The sequence below is a fragment of the Salminus brasiliensis genome, chromosome 6 (genome assembly GCF_030463535.1).
Source record: "Salminus brasiliensis chromosome 6, fSalBra1.hap2, whole genome shotgun sequence".
NCBI classification, from domain to species: domain Eukaryota; kingdom Metazoa; phylum Chordata; class Actinopteri; order Characiformes; family Bryconidae; genus Salminus; species Salminus brasiliensis.
In genome coordinates, this window is record NC_132883.1 from 3,169,711 (window position 1) to 3,189,968 (window position 20,258).

General features: G+C 43.2%; 2 protein-coding genes across 4 annotated transcripts in view; both read right to left on the reverse strand.

The window, feature by feature from the left end:
* The window catches only part of mknk2b (MAPK interacting serine/threonine kinase 2b), a 318,007-nt gene that overhangs the window by 35,415 nt on the left and 262,334 nt on the right, over window positions 1-20,258 (reverse strand). The gene's annotated exons all lie outside the window — the stretch shown is intronic.
* Window positions 217-14,759, reverse strand: mob3a (MOB kinase activator 3A). 3 transcript variants are annotated; one of them, XM_072681328.1, is made up of 5 exons: window positions 14,554-14,759; window positions 14,010-14,077; window positions 13,380-13,896; window positions 3,989-4,191; window positions 217-621 (listed from the first exon to the last, which is right to left on the reverse strand). In XM_072681328.1, exons 3-5 carry the CDS (start codon window positions 13,795-13,797, stop codon window positions 592-594), a joined length of 651 nt encoding a protein of 216 aa, XP_072537429.1. In that variant the 5' UTR covers window positions 13,798-13,896; window positions 14,010-14,077; window positions 14,554-14,759; the 3' UTR covers window positions 217-591. The 3 variants fall into 3 exon arrangements, with proteins under 3 accessions (XP_072537429.1, XP_072537430.1, XP_072537428.1); XM_072681329.1 differs by having other exon boundaries at window positions 14,010-14,082; XM_072681327.1 differs by lacking the exon at window positions 14,010-14,077.

The following is a 20,258-nucleotide window of genomic DNA, read 5'->3' on the forward strand; positions in this document are numbered from 1 at the left end:
ACGCTCACACCTTTCTTTGTAACAGAGCGAAATGGGTTTAAGAACTGACCTCCTGCTGCAGCCGAGTCGAAAATACATTTCACTCTACTTTAAAAAGGCGGGCGGCATGGTTGCTCAACAGGGCGCTGTTGACATGACGAAACTGAGAAACGGTCGTCTCCAAAGCTGCTTTCTGACAAAATGGCATGAATGTGTTGAAAGATAGGGGAAGCAGAATATGTCAGAATATGTTTAATGTCTCGAACACATACATAAATATCCACAAATATAATCTGTATGCTTTAGACAGTTAAAACGGCTAAAAAAATTGGATTACAGGAATGTTTTGGAATTAAATGAGGGGCAAAATGACTTCTAATACTGAGTTCTAATAAAAAATATCCTCCCACAGATTGAAGAGAGCAGTGGAAATGTACATGCTTCCCGCTAAATAGAACATTCAGTTACTTTCAAAGTGTATAAAAATAAAGTCTTTGACATTTTTTGCGGTTCTCTTTGCTTCTCTTTACATGATTCTTTCTCAAATCGTTGATTTAGGTGGTCCCGCTGATCTGCGTGGAATGTGGAACCAGCCGAAAGTGCTCCCGTGATTCAGTGGCACACCCTTGCCGTCATCTCTTTCTGTTTGGACACAAGAGAAAAGCAAAGGGTGGTCAGTCTGGTCAGCATCAGAGATGCAAACACAAGCAGGTGGTTTGACAGTGTGCAAACAGACAGTATGTTGACATTAAACACGTCCTGACCCTAAAAAGCTCCACTAATCAGCCATAACATTAGAACCACCAACAGCTGGAGCGAATAACACTGATGATCTGGCTCCAGTGGCCTCATCTGTCAAGGGGTGGATACAGCACATTAGGCAGCGGGTGAACAGTTAGTTCTTGAAGGTGATGGAGGTCAGCCCTGGACTTTAACCAGGTCAGAACATCTCCAATACGTCAGGCAGGGTTTTGTGGAGTGTTCCCGCTACCAAAAAGTCGTAAACTCCCGACAGGGTAATGGGCAACCGAGGCTCACTGATGCTCATGGAGGCCCCACCTCACAACCTATAGGACTTAACGGACCTGCAGCTAATGTCTTGGTTGGTACCAGATACCACAGGACACCTTTAGACTTCATGTCTTGACGAGTCAGAGCTGTTTGGGAGGCAATTGCACAGTATACAGGTAGTTTTAATGTAATGGCTGATCAATGTATGCTGACTGACTGGAAATGTGCCATATAAATAATATAAATAAAAATGATTATCGATACACTTATCATCCATGGCAGAATAGATACTCTCCTGTGGCTGAATACAATCAAATCCTGTGTTCCTTAATTTAAGATTAAGCCTTCCGAGACGAGTAGAGGCTGTTACTACAGCAATACTGTTGATTTCAGGAAAAAAACAGGTGTCCACACACTTTTGGACACATGGTGTAAATTGGCTCTACACAGTTGCTCTCTAAGGGGAGGTAAATTGAGAGACGAAGCTGCCGATGTTCATTAAATGCATCACCTTCTTTCTCGTTTCAGTGCAGTTCTGCCGTCGGCACCCTCGAAAACACAGGTCTGAGCAACAACACTTTGGACAAAAGTATTGGGACACCTGCTTTTTCATCGTTTCTGCTGAAATCAAAGGTATTAAAAATAGTTTGTCCTGCTTCTGTTGGAGTAACTCTCTCTACTGTCCTACTAGATACTGGAGGGAAAGAAGTTTAATGAGGTCAGGATGTTGGTTGAGCAACACTTCAACTCATCCCAGAAATAGTAGACCTCTAGCCCATGCCTGGCATCAGGCAGCATGGTGCCAATAGGTTCATATTTTTTTAGCTGCTCCAGGGAGTCCAATTCTACTGTCAGTACTTCTCTACAGTGACTATAGACATGCACATCCGTGTCAGCAATGGGTGCAACTTACAGGAGCTGAATGCATTCACTGGAAGGGGTGTCCACAAACTTTTGGAATCTGACTGAATCGTATTTTCTCAGTCTCTTGCTGTTTGTTATGATGATGTATGCAGTTGTTAGGTGCTGCAACAGTGCTGATATACCCATGATGTACTCAGGAAATTACACAGTGATGTGATTCATCGCGATAATTATACAGTGCTGCCATATCGCCCGGCCCTGATGCTCACTGAGGCACAGGGGAAAGAGCTTTAGGCTTGTCTGCATCAGTAATCTGCTTGTTCAGCATCGGTGAGTGATCGGGGGAGTCAAATGTGGAGTCAGATGGCCACTGTGATCACCCTCCTCCATTAATACAAGCTGACCACTCGCAAGCAAGTCCTCTCAGTCCAAAGCGATGCCTTTATCAATGTCTTAGCTTCGCATAAAAAGCAACAGTGGAGCTCTGTGCTCTGGCCTTTACTGTAGGACCCTACAGACACTCAAACAGTAAGTCGAGTGACCAAGATGGTGGTCATGGAAGGAACATGTCCTAGGTCTACTTCTCTAATGGAAATGTATATACACCCATAATAGCGCCCTGATGTGCCTACACACACATACTCAGAATTTCCAGTGCCTCCCTCTCCCTCTCTCTCTTACTCACACAGGCACTGGGGCTGCACAACACGTCATTCCTAGAAATGCATTTCCTGAAGGAACTACAACAGTGCTTGTGTGGCAAGTACTTGTTAAGGAGTGTTCCAGGTGGTTGCTATGGTGTTGCTAGGTGGTTGCCATGGTGTTGCTAGGTGGTTGCCATGGTGTTGCTAGGTGGTTGCCATGGTGTTGCTGAGTGGGAGGTTAGCAGACATGGGTACTGAACCCACAACCATGTGATCAATAACTACCCTGGGGTCTGAAACAGTGCATTCAGAATATGTAGGAACTGTTGGACAAAAGTATTGGGACACCTGTTTATTTTTTGTTTCTTCTAAAATCAAGGATATCAAAAAGAGTTGATCCTGCTTTTGTTGGAGTAACTGTTTCTACTGTCCAGAGAAAAAGAAGGCTTTCTACTAGATTTTGGCGGAGAAGCATTGCTGTGAGGATTTGATTGCATTTAACAACAAGAGCTTATTATTAGGATGTTGGATGATCACCACCCCACCTCATCATCCCCAGCTCCCCAACTCATCCCAAAGGTACTGGATGGAGCTCCACCACCACCATCCACAGCTCAATGCTGGGGGGCTTTATACCCCTCTTTATAGCCCACGCCTGGCATTAGGCAGCATGGTGCCAATAGGGTCATTGGCACCATGCAGCTTTGCCATATTTTATCCTATTGGCAAAGCTGCTCTACAGGGACTAGACAAGCTGCTGTGTGTGTGTGTGCATTTGCATCTGTACCAACAATGGGTGTGACTTAAAGTAGCTGAAAGCATTCATTAGAAGGGGTGTCCACAAACATTTGGACATGTGTTTTTTTTTTTTATAAGATATGCAGTAGATAAATATTAGAAATATTAAAACATTCTGGGAAAACTGATGCTCATATCTAATGTATGTATTATATGTATCATCTACAGTCCTGTTCAAAAGTTTGGACACCCCTGGTCACCTTACAAGTTGATTTTCTAAGTGAAAATAATTGAACAATTTTAACAATGTAGATCTGATTTATTTAACATACTAAAAAAGTTTTGGCCTATTTTTTATGTTATCCGTTACTTTGAAATATGTCAGAATAAAAGAAAATTAAAGAAATTGTGCTCCAAAATTTGCAACAAAAAAAAAAGTATTATTATTTATTCATTTAAGTATTTTTCTGCTGATGCCTGATGCTGATTCTACTACATACACATTCATAAATGTGATATTATGGATAATTTAACATTTATTTGCAGATGTTTGACTTGAAACGATATATTAATATAAATAAAATACAGGAATTGAACTGTAAATGTTATTAAATTTAAGTTTAAGGACGCACTTTGACCCAGTTTGAGTTACCTGTCCAATCCAATCACCCTTACCGCACGTCCCCCACCAAAGACACACACACACACACACACACACACACACACACACACACACACACACTCCCACTCACCAGTGGCTCCAGCTCCTTGTGGTCTATGAGGCTGAATTCAGTAACAAAGTAGTAGAAATGCTTGTAACAGGTGTTGACATGCGCTTCTGCCCCCATGTGGCTGACGCGGTCGAAGTGGTGAATGTACACGTGCACAAAGACGCGGAACAGGCGGGACAGGATCTTCTTGGCTACTTGCATGAAGGTCTTGGGGAAGGGAGTACCTGCAGAGAGAGAGAGAGAGAGAGAGAGGCGGCTGAAAAAGAGTGAAGGAGTGAGAATGGGTGAGAGTGTCACTGAGGCCTAGAAAGTGAGAGAGAGTGAGAGTCTGCATGCTGGGTGAAACTGATGGTGAGACGGCAGAGCTAAAAACAGCAGCAGCGGCCTGAATCAGTACTTTCTGATTTAGAGATTTCAGTGTGTGTGAGATTTAATGAACGGATTGGGCAAAAACGTCCGAAAACACTCCTGACATCAGCCAAAAACAACGAAGCCCTCTTTTAGGTGACAGCACTGGTGGTCTATTTAACAGGCTTAAGAAATAATGAGCTCATTTGGCAACGTGCTGTATCATTCAAAAATAGCCAAGGGAAAATGAGCCTCCTTGGCACCTAGGCCTGCATGTTGTGGACAAGCAAAGTGTAATATATAGAGCTGCACTGATACTGATACTGTATCCGTATCGGCGCCGATACTGATACACACTTACACACAGTCTCAAGATATTAATCGCAATATTTTGTCATGTAGTAAATTTTGGGAAAGTGTAAATTTTGAAAAACTGATATCCAAATACTCTCCCATATTAAGGACAGTGATATTTACTCAAAATATGCTTTACTCATCAGATCTCCACGATACACTCATAAAAGCATATTGTGTACCACAATAACAAAAATCATCACAATTCAATAAAATATCGTCATATTGCCCAGCTCTGATTTAAAGACGTTTACGATACACTGTGATTGCCCTACAAATTTTGATCAGATTCTTAAAGACTACTATTTACTCTCCCATTCTTTACTCTCACAGCATACTGTGTATCACAGTAAGACTTAGGCCATATCCACTTTTTAAAATATCGGTAGACCACCTAAAAATAATACTAATATAATACTATATTAGTATTATTTAATACTAAAAATAATACTACTAATAAAAATGATAATATTACAGTATTACCGGGGCTTCCGTATCGTACCCTTTAAAACCATTAAACATTACTACTTTACTACTGTTTGAAATGAAATGTGCAGTTGATCCTCTATATCTTCAGACAGAATGCTGTGTATCATGACTAGGGTTGGGCGGTACTCACAGTTTACATACCGATACACCAGCTAATAATAATACCGAACTGCATTTCACGAAAAGAACCTTGCCAACTATAAAGCATGGTGGTGGGTGTATCATGCTGTGGGGTAGTGTGTGTTTTTTTTATATTAAGATATATTAAGATAATATTAAGTTTTTTTATAATATTTAAGACAAAATAACTGTGCATTAGAATTTGCTGCAAATATTGCTCAATGTTAGATTTACTATAGAGGCTGTGTTTGACCACTTCGCAATTCTCAAAAATTACGAAATGTGTGGCCAAGGGTGCCCAAACGTTTGCATAAGACTGTATGTGTTTAAGAACTAAGCATTAATAATTTTTTTAATGTTTCCACGCTGGGTGTCATGACACTGAGACCGGAGGAGGTGAATGTGGTTAAATATAAGACTGAGCATAGCTAAATGGCATAGCTAAAAACAATAGTATCGCCCTGAATCAGCCGCCCTGAGGCTTTAGGCCATGTTTATAGACAACAGTGTGTCATACAGGGTCAGAAACCACATAAACAGACTGCTAATGTTGATATACATACATAAACGGACTCATTTTGATATTTGAGTATATGCAACGGTTAATGAACTGATATCTGAAGGGAGGGAATCAGCTAAAATGAGTGCACGCCTGGAGGCTTCTAGATGATTGCACTGGTGTTAACCGGCTTAAAACTTCAGAAGCTCATCTGAAAGCATGCCTTACTGTTCAGAAATAGCCGAGGGCGTCCTTGGCAGCGATTCCTTGGCGACACTCTCACGTTTAGGTAGAGCTGGGCAATATGACGATATTTTATTGTATCGTGATACATTTTGTTATCATGATGACAATCATTGGAGGTGCTTAATAAACACTGATCAGCTGCAGGTTTCATTACTAACACTGTAATTAGACTGGTCAGATGCTGAACAGAAATCACTATTTGTGATAAATATCGTATATCATGGAAAAAAGCTTTAAATATCGTGATACAGTATTTTTACTATATCGTGCAGATAACCAGTGCTCTTAAAGAACTGACGATTTCCACACAAATCACACAAAAATCATCCCGATACGATAAAATATCGTCATATTGCCCAGCTCTAATTTAAAGACATTTTTACGATAGGTAGTGCTGGGCAATATGACGATATTTTATCGTATCGTGATACATTTTATCGTGATAACAATTACTGGAGGAGACTGTTAGTGCTTAATTAACACTGATCAGCTGCAGGTTTCATTACTAACAGTGTAATTAGACTGGTCAGATGCTGAATAGAAATCACTACTCACTATTTACTCACCCATACTTTACTCTCAAAGCATACTGTGTATCACAATAAGGCCATATCCACTTTTTAAAATATTGGTACACCACCTAAAAATAATCCTGCAGTATACAGTATTACCGGAGCTTCCGTATCTTATCCCGCCTTTTAAAACCGAAACATTATTACTGTACTACTGTTTGAAAAGAAATGTGCAGTCGATCCTCGATTCGTGATAAATATCGTGATAAATATCGTGTACTATGGAAAAAGCCTTTAAATATTGTGATATAGTATTTTTACCATTTCGTGCAGATAATCAGTGCTCTTATGATACACTCATAAAAGCATATTGTGTACCACAATAACAAAAATTATCACAATACAATAAAATATCGTCATATTGCCCAGCTCTGATTTAAAGACATTTTTACGATACCTGTGATTGCTAAAGAAATGGGGATCATTAGCGACAGATTCTTATTAGATAAAAATCTTATTAGATCTTTAGATTAGACTACTATTTACTCTCTATTTCTTTAAATATCGGTACACCACCTAAAAATATTCCTGCGGTATACAGTATTACCGGGGCTTCCGTATGTTATCCCGCCTTTTAAAACCGAAACATTATTACTGTACTACTGTTTGAAATGAAATGTGCAGTCGATCCTCGATTTGTGATAAATATTGTGATAAATATCGTGATAAATATCGTAAAAAATATATTGATAAATATCGTGATAAATATTGTGCATCGTGAAAAAAGTCTTTGAATATCATGATATAGTTTTTTTACCATATCGCTTGTGTTTTGGACCAGCATGTACGATAATATACATACTAAATCACGAGTCCAAACCAAACCCATCTCTCTCAGTCCTGTTTAACCACAGAAGTGCTGTTTCTCAACTGGGAGCCTGTATCTAGTCTACCCTTCCTCTCTAGGGAGGCCATCCAGGTGCTTGTTCAGTCCCTTGTCATCTTCAGAGCTTGACTACTGCAACTCCCTCCTGGCTGTATCTTCCTATGCGTACCATCAGGCCCAACTTCAGCTGATCCAGAATGAAGCAGCTTGATGTTAGCCATGCAACTCCTCAACCGGCATCCTCTTCACTGACCCTGACGCTGGCCTAGAAAGCCAACAATGGTAGAGGGGTCCAGCCTCTAACTATCTGATGGCAACAATCGAAGCCCAAACCATATCTAGAGCCCTCTGAGCTTCACGTACGGCTATCCAAGCTTAGATAAGTTAGCTAGCAGGCTAAACACCACAGCACAGGCCATGTTCCAGCTAACTGAGGCTCAAATCCACCTGTTTAGAGGATAAAGTCTCATATCTGAGAGCACAGTCGGGGGAACGGGGTTAGGAGTGTCTTTCAGTTGAACCTAGCATGTCGCTAAACTTGCAGCTATGGTGGGCTTGTTTTCTTTCCCTCACCTGTTTTCAGAGCGTGACATCACCAATCAGTGAGCACCCACAGCACCCCCACCCTGAGACTCCAGTATACACTATATACCCTCCCAAAATACCCTCTATACTCTCCCAATATACCATCTATATTCTCACAATATACCCTCTATACTCTCCCAATATACCCTCTATACTCTCACAATATACCCACAATACCCTCCCAATATACCCTCTATACTCTCCTAATATACTCTCTATACCCTCCCAATATACCATCTATATTCTCACAATATACCATCTATACCCTCTATATTCTCACAATATACCATCTATACCCTCTATATTCTCACAATATACCATATATACCCTCCCAATATACCCTCTATACTCTCCCAATATACCCACTATACTCTCCCAATATACTCACTATACCCTCTATACCCTCCCAGTATACCCTCTATACCCTCCCAATATACCCTCTATACTCTCCTAATATACTCTCTATACCCTCCCAATATACTCACTATACCCTCTATACTCTCCTAATATACCCTCTATACCCTCCCAATATACCCTCTATACTCTCCTAATATACTCTCTATACCCTCCCAATATACTCACTATACCCTCTATACTCTCCTAATATACCCTCTATACCCTCCCAATATACCCTCTATACTCTCCCAATATACCCTCTATACTCTCACAATATACCCACAATACCCTCCCAATATACCCTCAATACCCTCCCAATATACCCACTATACTCTCCTAAAATACCCTCTACATCCTCTATACTCTCTTTGCGTTACGCCCAAAAAAACACCTTTCATTAAGAGACTCAGTACATGACTTTTGTGCGTTTCGAGCCGTGCAGGGCGAACTTTCCACGTTGTTACCATAGCAACGACACACAGACACACCCCCTAAATCAAGCTATTGCTAAAATAGGGCCCTATGTGTTATTTAAGTACCATTTAATAAAGATGTGAATTTGAAAGTCATTTCTTTGGGTGAAGCTCATGAACTCTGAAAAGTAGCTCATGCTACTTTTTTAACGGTACATTAATTTTATTAATGTATGTAACTGTTTTAGGACGGCCTAGACGCAACAGTGTGAGTGCTATATTGCACCGTGGCGTGTCAGAGCTTATGAACTGTGTACGGAAACAGAACTGCAGATACAGCACCACAATGACCGCAGCACTCGCTTCCAGCTGACCAAACGAGAGCGTCTTCAGCGTACCTTTTCTATGCACTGTTGCTGGGTGAAGTCCTCTCACGCTGCAGCCCTAAACACCGACCTGCCTCTCTAACAGCAACACTTCACCAAGCCTGTTGAGGTTCCTGCCATCCTTAGACACATTAGACACTGTAGCATTAATCATCAGCTCCAGGCCACCTCACAGGCCATTTTCGTCATCACCCTGTGACTTCCTCTTTGCTTTCACGCTAAACAGGACGTCTGCTGTGAGAACCATGATTACTAAAACCACACAGTAAAAATCCCCACTGCTGTATTCAGAGCTGCTGGGTTAAGCCCACCCCCAAAGGGTTGTAATAAACACTACATGTCCAAATATTTGTGGACACCCCTTCTAATGAATGCATTCGGCTACGTTAATGCACACATATACAGCTAATCTACACTGTGTGCAGAATTATTAGGCAAATGAGTATTTTGATCACATCATCCTTTTTATACATGTTGTCCTACTCCAAGCTCTATAGGGTTGAAAGCTAACTACCAATCAAGTAAATCAGGTGATGTGCGTCTCTGTAATGAGAAGGGGTGTGGTCTAATGACATCAACACCCTATATAAGGTGTGCTTAATTATTAGGCAACTTCCTTTCCTTTGGCAAAATGGGTCAGAAGAGAGATTTGACGGACTCTGAAAAGTCAAAAATTGTGAGATGTCTTGCAGAGGGATGCAGCAGTCTTAAAATTGCCAAACTTTTGAAGCATGATCACCGAACAATCGAGCGTTTCATGGCAAATAGCCAACAGGGTCGCAAGAAACGTGTTGGAAAAAAAGGTGCAAAATAACTGCCCATGAATTGAGGAAAACCAAGCGTGAAGCTGCCAAGATGCCATTTGCCACCAGTTTTGCCCTATTTCAGAGCTGCAACGTTACTGGAGCATCAAAAAGCACAAGGTGTGCGATACTCAGGGACATGGCCAAGGTAAGGAAGGCTGAAAAACGACCACCTTTGAACAAGAAACATCAGATAAAATGTCCAGACTGGGCCAAGAAATATCTTAAGACTGATTTAAGGTTTTATGTACTGATGAAATGTGAGTGACTCTTGATGGGGCAGATGGATGGGGCCCGAGGCTGGATCAGTAAAGGGCAGAGAGCTCCATTCTGACTCAGACGCCAGCAAGGTGGAGATGGGGTACTGGTATGGGCTGGTATCATCAAAGATGAACTTGTGGGACCTTTTCGGGTTGAGGATGGAGTGAAGCTCAACTCCCAGACCTACTGCCAGTTTCTGGAAGACACCTTCTTCAAGCAGTGGTACAGAAAGAAGTCGGTATCGTTCAAGAAGACCATGATTTTCATGCAGGACAATGCTCCATCACATGCATCCAAATACTCCACAGCCTGGCTGGCCAGTAAGGGTCTAAAAGAAGGAAAAATGACATGGCCCCCTTGTTCACCTGATCTGAACCCCATAGAGAACCTGTGGTCCCTCATAAAATGTGAGATCTACAGGGAGAGAAAACAGTACACCTCTCTGAACAGCGTCTGGGAGGCTGTGGTGTCTGCTGCACGCAATGCTGATCGTAAACAGATATGTTCCTAACATAGCCAAATCTAAAAAACCCACTCCAGCTTCCAAAAATATTAAGCTTTGATATTTATGAGTCTTTTGGGTTGATTGAGAACGTAGTTGTTGTTCAATAATAAAAAGAATCCTCTCAAATACAACTTGCCTAATAATTCTGCACACACTGTAGTTCCTGTAGAGAAGTACTGCCAAAAGAATAGGTCTCCCTGGAGCAGATCAACATGATGACCCTATTGGCCTCATGCTGCCTAATGCCAGGCGTGGGCTTATAGAGGGGGATAAAGCCCCCCAGCACTGAGCTGTGGAGCAGTGGAAGAACTGTGTTCTCTGGAATAATGGTGGTGGTGGTGCCCCATCTTGTACTTTGATGGGATGAGTTGGAGAGTGATGATGATGAGGAGGTGGGATGGCCATCATCCAACATCCTGTACCATTCTCGTTGCTGAATGCAATCAATCAAATCCTCACAGCAATGCTCCTCCAAAATCTAGCAGAAAGCCTTCCTCCCTGGACAGTAGAGACAGTTACTCCAACAAAAGCAGGATCAGCTCTTTTTAAATACCCTTGATTTCAGAAGAAACAATGAATGAGCAGTGTCCCAAAACTTTTGTCCACAGAGCGTATGTGCGCTATTGCTGTGATGTGACGGTCCCCATCAGCAGAGACACTGCGGTGAAGACAGACGTCTCTCTCTCATAATGAGACAGAGATCGGACAGCAGTGTGACCCTCAGTGTGCAAATGCTTCTTCTTTACACATAAATGGACAAAAGTATTGGGACACCTGCTTATTCACTGTTTCTTTGTAAATCAACTGTATTAAAAAGTGCTAATCCGGCTTTTGTTGGAGTAACTGTCTCTACTTTCCAGAGAAGAAGGCTTTCCACACAGTTCCAATGCTGGGGGGGTGGGGACTTCCCCCCCCCTCGTCTAGCCCACGCCTGGCATCAGGCAGCATGATGCCAATAGGTTCATCATGTTTATCTGCTCCAGAGAGCCCTATTCTATTGGCGGTATCTCTCTACAGGAACTAGACAAGCTGTGTATGTGTGTGTGTGCATTTGCACGTCTGTGTCAGCAATGGGTGCGACTTAAAGTAGCAAAAAGCACTCATCATTAGGGGTGTCCATAAATATTTGGACATTTCTTGGGATTTCTGTTACCTGTATCACTACACAGTCTAGGCTCCGGATTCTCCAGTGTAGGCACAAGTGATCAGGGACCTTTTCTGTTATAACAGTGCTTATAACAGTGCTTATAACAGTGCCTTAGTGCTCCTTATTGTCTAATGTATGAGCAGTGATTAGGGGTCATTGCCAAGACAGTGAAAGACTGTCTCTGTGTGGTTTATAAATAGCAAATTGATGAAGATTTCATTAAGCCTGCCCTACGGAGAGAGGAAGGCACTCGACGAAAGGTTCCAAGGCATTTAGATCCCATGGTGAACTCCACGACCCGCTCTGAAAGTCGACCCTCTGAGGCCTGTAAGGGCAGGGGGGGCTCCAGGTTTAGGGTGCTGATGGGAGAAAGCCAAAAAGAGCTTGCTTCTTCTTTTAGCCCTGTTGAATTTGACAGTCTTTCCGAGCGCAGAACGACATCCGGCAGATATATTTACCTAAGCTGAGTTATATTTACTTCAGAGCAGCTCTGGCCGAGTTAAGTTTACTTTCAGTAGAGCCGCAGTCAGCTGCGATGGGTGTCAATCAGCAGGGCTGGACTCTTTAGACTTTGCGTGCTACTTGAATGAAGAGTAGTAGACAGCTGCACTGCGGCGTTTTCCTTAGTGATCTGCAGCTCAGAATAGTCCTGTGGTGCATCCCTTAACCCACAGACATTAAAAGAGATGCCTTTTCCTCTACACTATCTAAGAATGACGACACAATTGTTAAGGATAGCGCTATACCTCTGGTTCTGTTTGGACTGGGATACCAATAACGGATGATTATTTAAAAAAAAAAAGGCTCTCGGCCCAGTGCATCTTCTTAAATTGACTTTATAGATTTTCACTCAAAAAGAGCATCTAAACCTCAATGCTTAAACTACACATGTCCAAAAGTTTGTGGACACCCTTTCTAATGAATGTATTCTGCTGGCATTTACGTGCAAGTGCACTCAGAGCTTGCCTAGTCCCTGTGAAGAAAGTCCTGCCAGTGGAATTGGACTCTCTGGAGCAGATAAACCTGATGAACCTACTGGCACTGTGCCTAATGCTGCCAGGCGTGGGCTAGTAGAGGGGTATATAAAGCCCCCCAAGCATTGAGCTGTGGAGCAGTGGGAGAACTGTGCTCTCTGGAATGATGGTTGGTAGTGCTCCATCCAATACTTTTTGGACAACTGAGGAGTTGGGGATAATGAGGTGTGGTGGTGATCATTCAACATCCTTCCCTAACTAACTGACCCTACTCTACTCTTGTCGCTGAATGCAATCAAATCCTCACTGCTCCTCCAAAATCTAGTGGAATGCCAGCCTCCGTGGACAGCAGAGACAGTTCCTCCAACAAAAGCAGAATGATTTTTTTTTTTAAAGCCTTGATTTTAGAATTAACAATGTGCGATCAGGTGTCCAAATACTTTTGCCCATACAGTAAAATACATTATTACACAGAGCTGGATGCTTACCAACGTTAGTGGGGAAGATGTGCTCGTTGTTGATCTGTACCTCGATCCAGTCCATCAGCAGACTCATGTACTTTGGGGCGGACAGCGCCGTGGGCCGCTTGAACTTGTGCTCGTCCTGCCAGCGGTACTCGTACTTGGGCCCGCCGGACATGACGGGGCAGCTCTGGTCCGTGCAGGAGTCGCTGATGGTGCCGTAGATGAGGTTGATGCGGTTGAAGAAGTCGACCACGTGCACGGCCACCCAGTCGTTCAGGTCTTCGCCGTGCGGCAGCTGCACGGCCAGCTTCAGGTCCAGGCCGGCGTTCAGGGACGCCTGGGCCTTCTTGTGCAGCTCGAAGCGCTGGGTCCCCGGTTCGAACTTCCGCTTGGGCCGGAACGTTCTGTCTTTGTTGAAGACTTGCTTCAGGGCCAGGGACATGGTCAGCTTAGGTCTAGCTCTGGCGTATCAGACGATGAAGCAGATGAAGGACACGGGTCACAGACAGCTGTGGGGATGCAGACTCGGGGAGAACAGATGCTGTGGGGCGAGAGAGAGAGAGAGAGAGAGAGAGAGAGAGAGAGGGGGTCCATTGTGATTTGGGAAAGGCTGGTTTGACTTGACGTGTAAAGATGAGAAATGACCAAACTAACCACTCTAATAGCTTTGGAAGGGGGTTTTGGAGGGGATTACTCCTTTATGATCAGGGAGGGGTTGGTACCTGCTCTAGTAGGGAATAGAGAAGTAAAGATATTACATTATATATAATTATTTCTAATTAATAATTCTAATTTAACAGGTTATATTAACTGTTATACAGCTGATTATATCAATTTCATACATTTTTTGATGATATTTGCTGTAATTAGCTGACACTGTGTTGTTACTGGAGGCTTGTGTTAGGAATTATCCGTTCCACCTTAAATGGAGCAGCAGTTGCATTCTGGCCGCTAAGCGGCCAGAATGCAACTGCTGCTCCATTTAAGGTGGAACGGATAATTCCTAAACCAACCTGGCAAAGCGTGTTACATGCAACAAAAAAAGTGTGCCAAAAGTAGTGCCAAAAAAAGCTCAAATTAAATCCGTTTGCTTCCACAGGATTAAAAAGCACTTAAATCGACATTATAACCTAAAAATGTGGAAAATACACCACCCAAAACCACCCCTACGACATCCTGCCACTTCAAACAAACTTACCGAAGAGATCCGGAGTTTTCTTCTTCCGTCCTGATGAGAAGCACCGTTTTCTGCCGACGTTAAAGCTAAAATATCCTCAATAAACCCCTGTTTTTTGTTCCTAAGCTACATTATGTGTCCAATTCAGGTCCTATGGCGTAATTATTAGCACACTAACACTTATTAAGCTTATAGTTGGTGTGGAAAGTACACAGCAAGCCCCTCCCTGCCGAGCAAAGTACAGTACACTTCCTCTCCTGCAGAGGAGCTAGGCCTACAGTCCACATCCACCACACATCCAGCTCACATCCACCACACATCCAGCACAGCTTCTGAACCTCCTAAAAAAAAAAAAAGGTTAAATGGGGGCAAGTCCAGCTCCTGGGGTGTTAAGAAGCTCATGTTGGATGGCTTGGCTTGGATTACTTCGCTGCGGTGGTGAATGCAGCCAGGCCTCTCCAATGTTACCGGTCATCTACTGTCCCACGTCGCTAGTGGCCTACACGTGTCTTTCCAGGCTTGTAGATATAGTCAAGGCACTAGAACTATAGTAAGGACAGGGTTGTGGGTTCGATAGCCGGGCTCGGCCGTCTTGAGCAAGGCCCTAAGGCCCTCCTGCTCCCCAATGCTGCCCACTGCTCCGGGCATGTATGTTCAGTGTTACTGTATGTGTGTTGGGTTAAAGGCAGGGGCCAAATTACATGATTTATGAGTTTTCTTCTTCCGTCCTGATGAGAAGCACCGTTTTCTGCCGACGTTAAAGCTAAAATATCCTAAATAAACCCCTGTTTTTTGTTCCTAAGCGACATCATGTGTTCAATTCAGGTCCTATGGCGTAATTATTAGCACACTAACACTTATTAAGCTTATAGTTGGTGTGGAAAGTACACAGCAAGCCCCTCCCTGCCGAGCAAAGTGCAATACACTTCCTCTCCTGCAGAGGAGCTAGGCCTACAGTCCACATCCACCACACATCCAGCTCACATCCACCACACATCCAGCACACATCCAGCTCACATCCAGCTCACATCCAGTCCACATCCACCACACATCCAGCACAGCTTCTGAACCTCCTAAAAAAAAAAAAAGGTTAAATGGGGGCAAGTCCAGCTCCTGGGGTGTTAAGAAGCTCATGTTGGATGGCTTGGCTTGGATTACTTCGCTGCGGTGGTGAATGCAGCCAGGCCTCTCCAATGTTACCGGTCATTTACTGTCCCACGTCTTTAATGGCCTACACGTGTCTTTCCAGGCTCGTAGATATAGTCAAAGCACTAGAACTATAGTAAGGACAGGGTTGTGGGTTCGATAGCCGGGCTCGGCCGTCTTGAGCAAGGCCCTAAGGCCCTCCTGCTCCCCAATGCTGCCCACTGCTCCAGGCATGTATGTTCAGTGTTACTGTATGTGTGTTGGGTTAAAGGCAGGGGCCAAATTACATGATTTATGAGTTTTCTTCTTCCGTCCTGATGAGAAGCACCGTTTTCTGCCGACGTTAAAGCTAAAATATCCTAAATAAACCCCTGTTTTTTGTTCCTAAGCGACATCATGTGTTCAATTCAGGTCCTATGGCGTAATTATTAGCACACTAACACTTATTAAGCTTATAGTTGGTGTGGAAAGTACACAGCAAGCCCCTCCCTGCCGAGCAAAGTGCAATACACTTCCTCTCCTGCAGAGGAGCTAGGCCTACAGTCCACATCCACCACACATCCACCACACATCCAGCTCACATCCACCACACATCCAGCTCACATCCACCACACATCCAGCTCACATCCACCACACATCCAGCACACATCCAGCACAGCTTCTGAACCTCCTAAAAAAAAAAAAGGTTAAATGGGGGCAAGTCCAGCTCCTGGGGTGTTAAGAAGCTCATGTTGGATGGCTTGGCTTGGATTATTTCGCTGCGGTGGTGAATGCAGCCAGGCCTCTCCAATGTTACCGGTCATTTACTGTCCCACGTCTTTAGTGGCCTACACGTGTCTTTCCAGGCTTGTAGATATAGTCAAGGCACTAGAACTATAGTAAGGACAGGGTTGTGGGTTCGATAGCCGGGCTCGGCCGTCTTGAGCAAGGCCCTAAGGCCCTCCTGCTCCCCAATGCTGCCCACTGCTCCGGGCATGTATGTTCAGTGTTACTGTATGTGTGTTGGGTTAAAGGCAGGGACCAAATTACATGATTTATGATAGTGAAATATAAGGTTTTTGCTTTTTTGGGAAATGTAGGCCCTGGAAACAATGGAGTTTAAACTTCCCTGGTTGCACAGCATCACATGTTAAGCCTGAGGCTGGTTTGACTTGGCTAATGACTTGACGTGGCGCGGTGTAAATATGGGAAATTACCAAACAAGCCACTCTAATGGCTTTGGGATGGGGATTTTGGATGGAATTACTCATTTAGGATCAGTGAGGCGTTGGTATCTGGTCACTAATGGGGTATAGATTATATTAAAGATTATATTAAACTATTATTTTTAAGTGTTTATACAGTGTCTGAAGCACCGGGCGGCACTGTTTGCATCTTACATTGAAAGTTTCAATAATCAGTGTAATTTCCCTTTTTTATTTTCTAAGTAAGCTCAGTAATTCTCCTTAGGGAAGTAAAAATCAAGTAAAGGGCAGAGGTGTTTTTGTTGGGGGTGATTTCTGGGATAGGTACAGACAATGGGAAAAAATGGGCCTTATTCAGCAACCGTTTTTAAGAAGAAATGTCTTCGTACAACCCACTTACTCACTCTCTATTCTTCTATTTTCTGATTTGGGATGTATTCAGTTATCAAGGAATGATAGGATCTATCATTATGAGAGAAGAGCTGTGAACAATTCTGCTCTTTTAGAAACACACCATGAATCTGACCATTAGGATTTTTCTCGGGAACACAATTTAAGAGAATGCTTGGGAGGATATTGGTGAATGAGGCCCATTGTCACGAAACAAATAGCAAGAGAGAAAAGAGGAGAGTGACAGACAAATGAGTGTTGTAGAAGAAGATTCAATGGCAGGTTTTAATTTCTAAATGAACAAAAGCGAATCAACAACAACAAAAACAACAAAAACATCAACAAAACAATAAACAGGCTTTAAGGATTGCCTACGAGTTGCTGTGGTGTTTTTGGTGGCTGCTAAGGTGTTTTAGTGGCTGCTAAGGTGTCTAAGGTGGTTGCCGCTTAGTGTTTGCTATTGTATTTGAAGTGCGAAGATGCTTAGGTGTTTTTTGGTGGATGCTAGGGTGGTTGCCATGGTATTTCGAAATGAACCAAAGCAACTAAAAACATCAACAAAACAATAAACAGGCTTTAAGGATTGCCTATGAGTTGCTGTGGTGTTTTTGGTGGCTGCCATGGTGTTTTAGTGGCTGCTAAGGTGTCTAAGGTGGTTGCCGCTTAGTGTTTGCTATTGTATTTGAAGTGCGAAGATGCTTAGGTGTTTCTTGGTGGATGCTAGGGTGGTTGCCATGGTATTTCGAAATGAACAAAAGCGACTAAAAACATCAACAAAACAATAAACAGGCTTTAAGGATTGCCTACGAGTTGCTGTGGTGTTTTTGGTGGCTGCTATGGTGTTTTTAGTGGCTGCTAAGGTGTCTAAGGTGGTTGCCGCTTAGTGTTTGCTATTGTATTTGAAGTGCGAAGATGCTTAGGTGTTTCTTGGTGGATGCTAGGGTGGTTGCCATGGTATTTCAGATGGTTGCTGATGTATTCCTACTGGTTGCTGTAGTAGTTGCTAGGGTATTACAAGTGGGGCAGCGGTGGCTCAGTGGTTAGAGCACCAGGCTACTGATGATGGGATTGTGGGTTCAATACCAAAGTTCTTTAAGCTCCAGACTTGAGTAGAAGTACTAAAGTACTCAACAGTTTTGGTACTTTAAGTACTGCAAGTAGTTTAGTATTCTAAATTGTACTGCTTAAGTACTGAAAGTAAAAGTACAGTACTGGGTTCTGTAGTTCTTACAGAAAGCAGTCAGAAGTTTGGGTATCAGTGTTTATATCAGTTCAGATGCTCAGACTTAAGGCCAGTCTCAGTTCCTCTGGCTGTAGTAGAAGGACAGGACTGTAGAAGACACACGAGTCCTCAGTTCACTCTCTAAACAAACTCGCCCAAAAGAGAGAGAGAGCTGAGCAGACCTGACTCGACCCGCCACATACAAGAGTTTCATCTGTAAAACCAGTGAGGGTAGCAGCTCAAACCCCTGAGCTTCACTCTCTGTAAACTCAACTACAGCTGAAAGATCTCAGGCCATTCGGCACATACGAGTATTTGCAGGAGGTGAAGATGCAGGTGTTTCTTCTGAAGATAAACTAACAGAGCTCTAGTGTTAGTGTCCTCACTGCAGCATGCTCCCTCACGGCCTGATCGCCTGTTCTGCTCAATGCTGAGGCGGCTTCATCGAACCCGGTGACAGCGCCATCTAGTGCTCTGGAGGATGTAACGTCTATACATCTCTGGTGCTCACTGTATCACTACTGTGTATGTCCACTGCATGGCTGGGTTAAAGGTCAAGGCCAAAGTCCACCTATGTCCAACACAAATGATAAATGTGGTTGTCTTTGGTTGCTATGGGAAAAGGGTAGAAAGGGTGCACAAAGCTTTCTACCCCATTCATTCCTTTGGGAAACAATTCCGAAGAAAATCTGATGCACGGAAACAGTAAGTCTGATCATAAAAGCTGAATACAGGCCCGAATCAGACCCAACAATCTGGAGCTGGAACAGTGTCGATATCTCGGAAACTGCAGGATGAGCTGGCCGACTAAAGTATGAAACAATAGGAGATAAAAAAGGGGAAGGATGTAAGTTGGGTAAGGAGAGATAGGTACAGGGAGAAAAAACACATCTATTGATTAGATCAGAGGGCAGGGCAGTCGAGTTTCTGAAGAAAAACGTCTGGTCTAGTTTGAGGAAGAGCATTGGCTCACAGAGCCACAGTGAGGCCTTTGGGGAACGGGGTGGTTTCCAGTTCAGCAGTGTTGTAGCAAGGAAGGAGAACAAAAAACAGGGCCTCTTAAATCCTCTAATACTGGAATTTGGGCCAGAACCCATGAATTAGCTTGACAGAGACCTCTTTAACTGTAGTAGTTAAGAAGAGAGGCTTTGTATGTAAATTAAACAAACAAAAGTTTGTGGACACCTCTCCTCTGATCAAGGTTAGATAAATTAACCATGTTATCGTCCTTTACTGAAATGACTGCCTCTACTCTTCTGGCAAGGCTAGATACTATACCACACTATGCTATGCTACATTCCTGAGCATTGCTGTGAGGATTTGCCTGCATTCTGCCACAGTGAGATCAGGTACTGATGTTGGATGATTAGTTCTGCTACTCCAACTCATCCATAAAGTATTGGATGGAGCTCGATCACTCTAGAGAACCTTAATGTTGGGTGGAGTGTGGTGGTGGTGGTGGTGGTGGTGGTGGGGGGGGGGGGGGTATTTATTAAAAACACCTACCATATACTTCAACTCACTGGCCACTTTATTAGAAACCCTTACCTTCTACTTCAACCCCATGGCCACTTTATTAGAAACCATTACCTTCTACTTTAATTCAATGGCCACTTTATTAGAAACCCTTACCTTCTACTTCAACTCCATGGCCACTTTATTAGAAACCCTTACCTTCTACTTCAACTCCATGGCCACTTTATTAGAAACCCTTACCTTCTATGTTAACTCCATGGCCACTTTATTAGAAACCCCTACCTTCTACTTCAACTCCATGGCCACTT

What these genes read in the sequence shown, in the direction of transcription:
- mob3a (XM_072681327.1), bottom strand. Translation starts at nt 13,797, where the DNA reads ATGTCCCTGGCCCTGAAGCAAGTCTTCAACAAAGACAGAACGTTCCGG. An exon ending in CATCTTCCCCACTAACGTTG is followed by an intron (nt 4,192 to 13,379) that starts GTAAGCATCCAG and finishes CTCTCTCTGCAG; the next exon opens with GTACTCCCTTCCCCAAGACC. An exon ending in ACAAGGAGCTGGAGCCACTG is followed by an intron (nt 622 to 3,988) that starts GTGAGTGGGAGT and finishes GTGTCCAAACAG; the next exon opens with AAAGAGATGACGGCAAGGGT.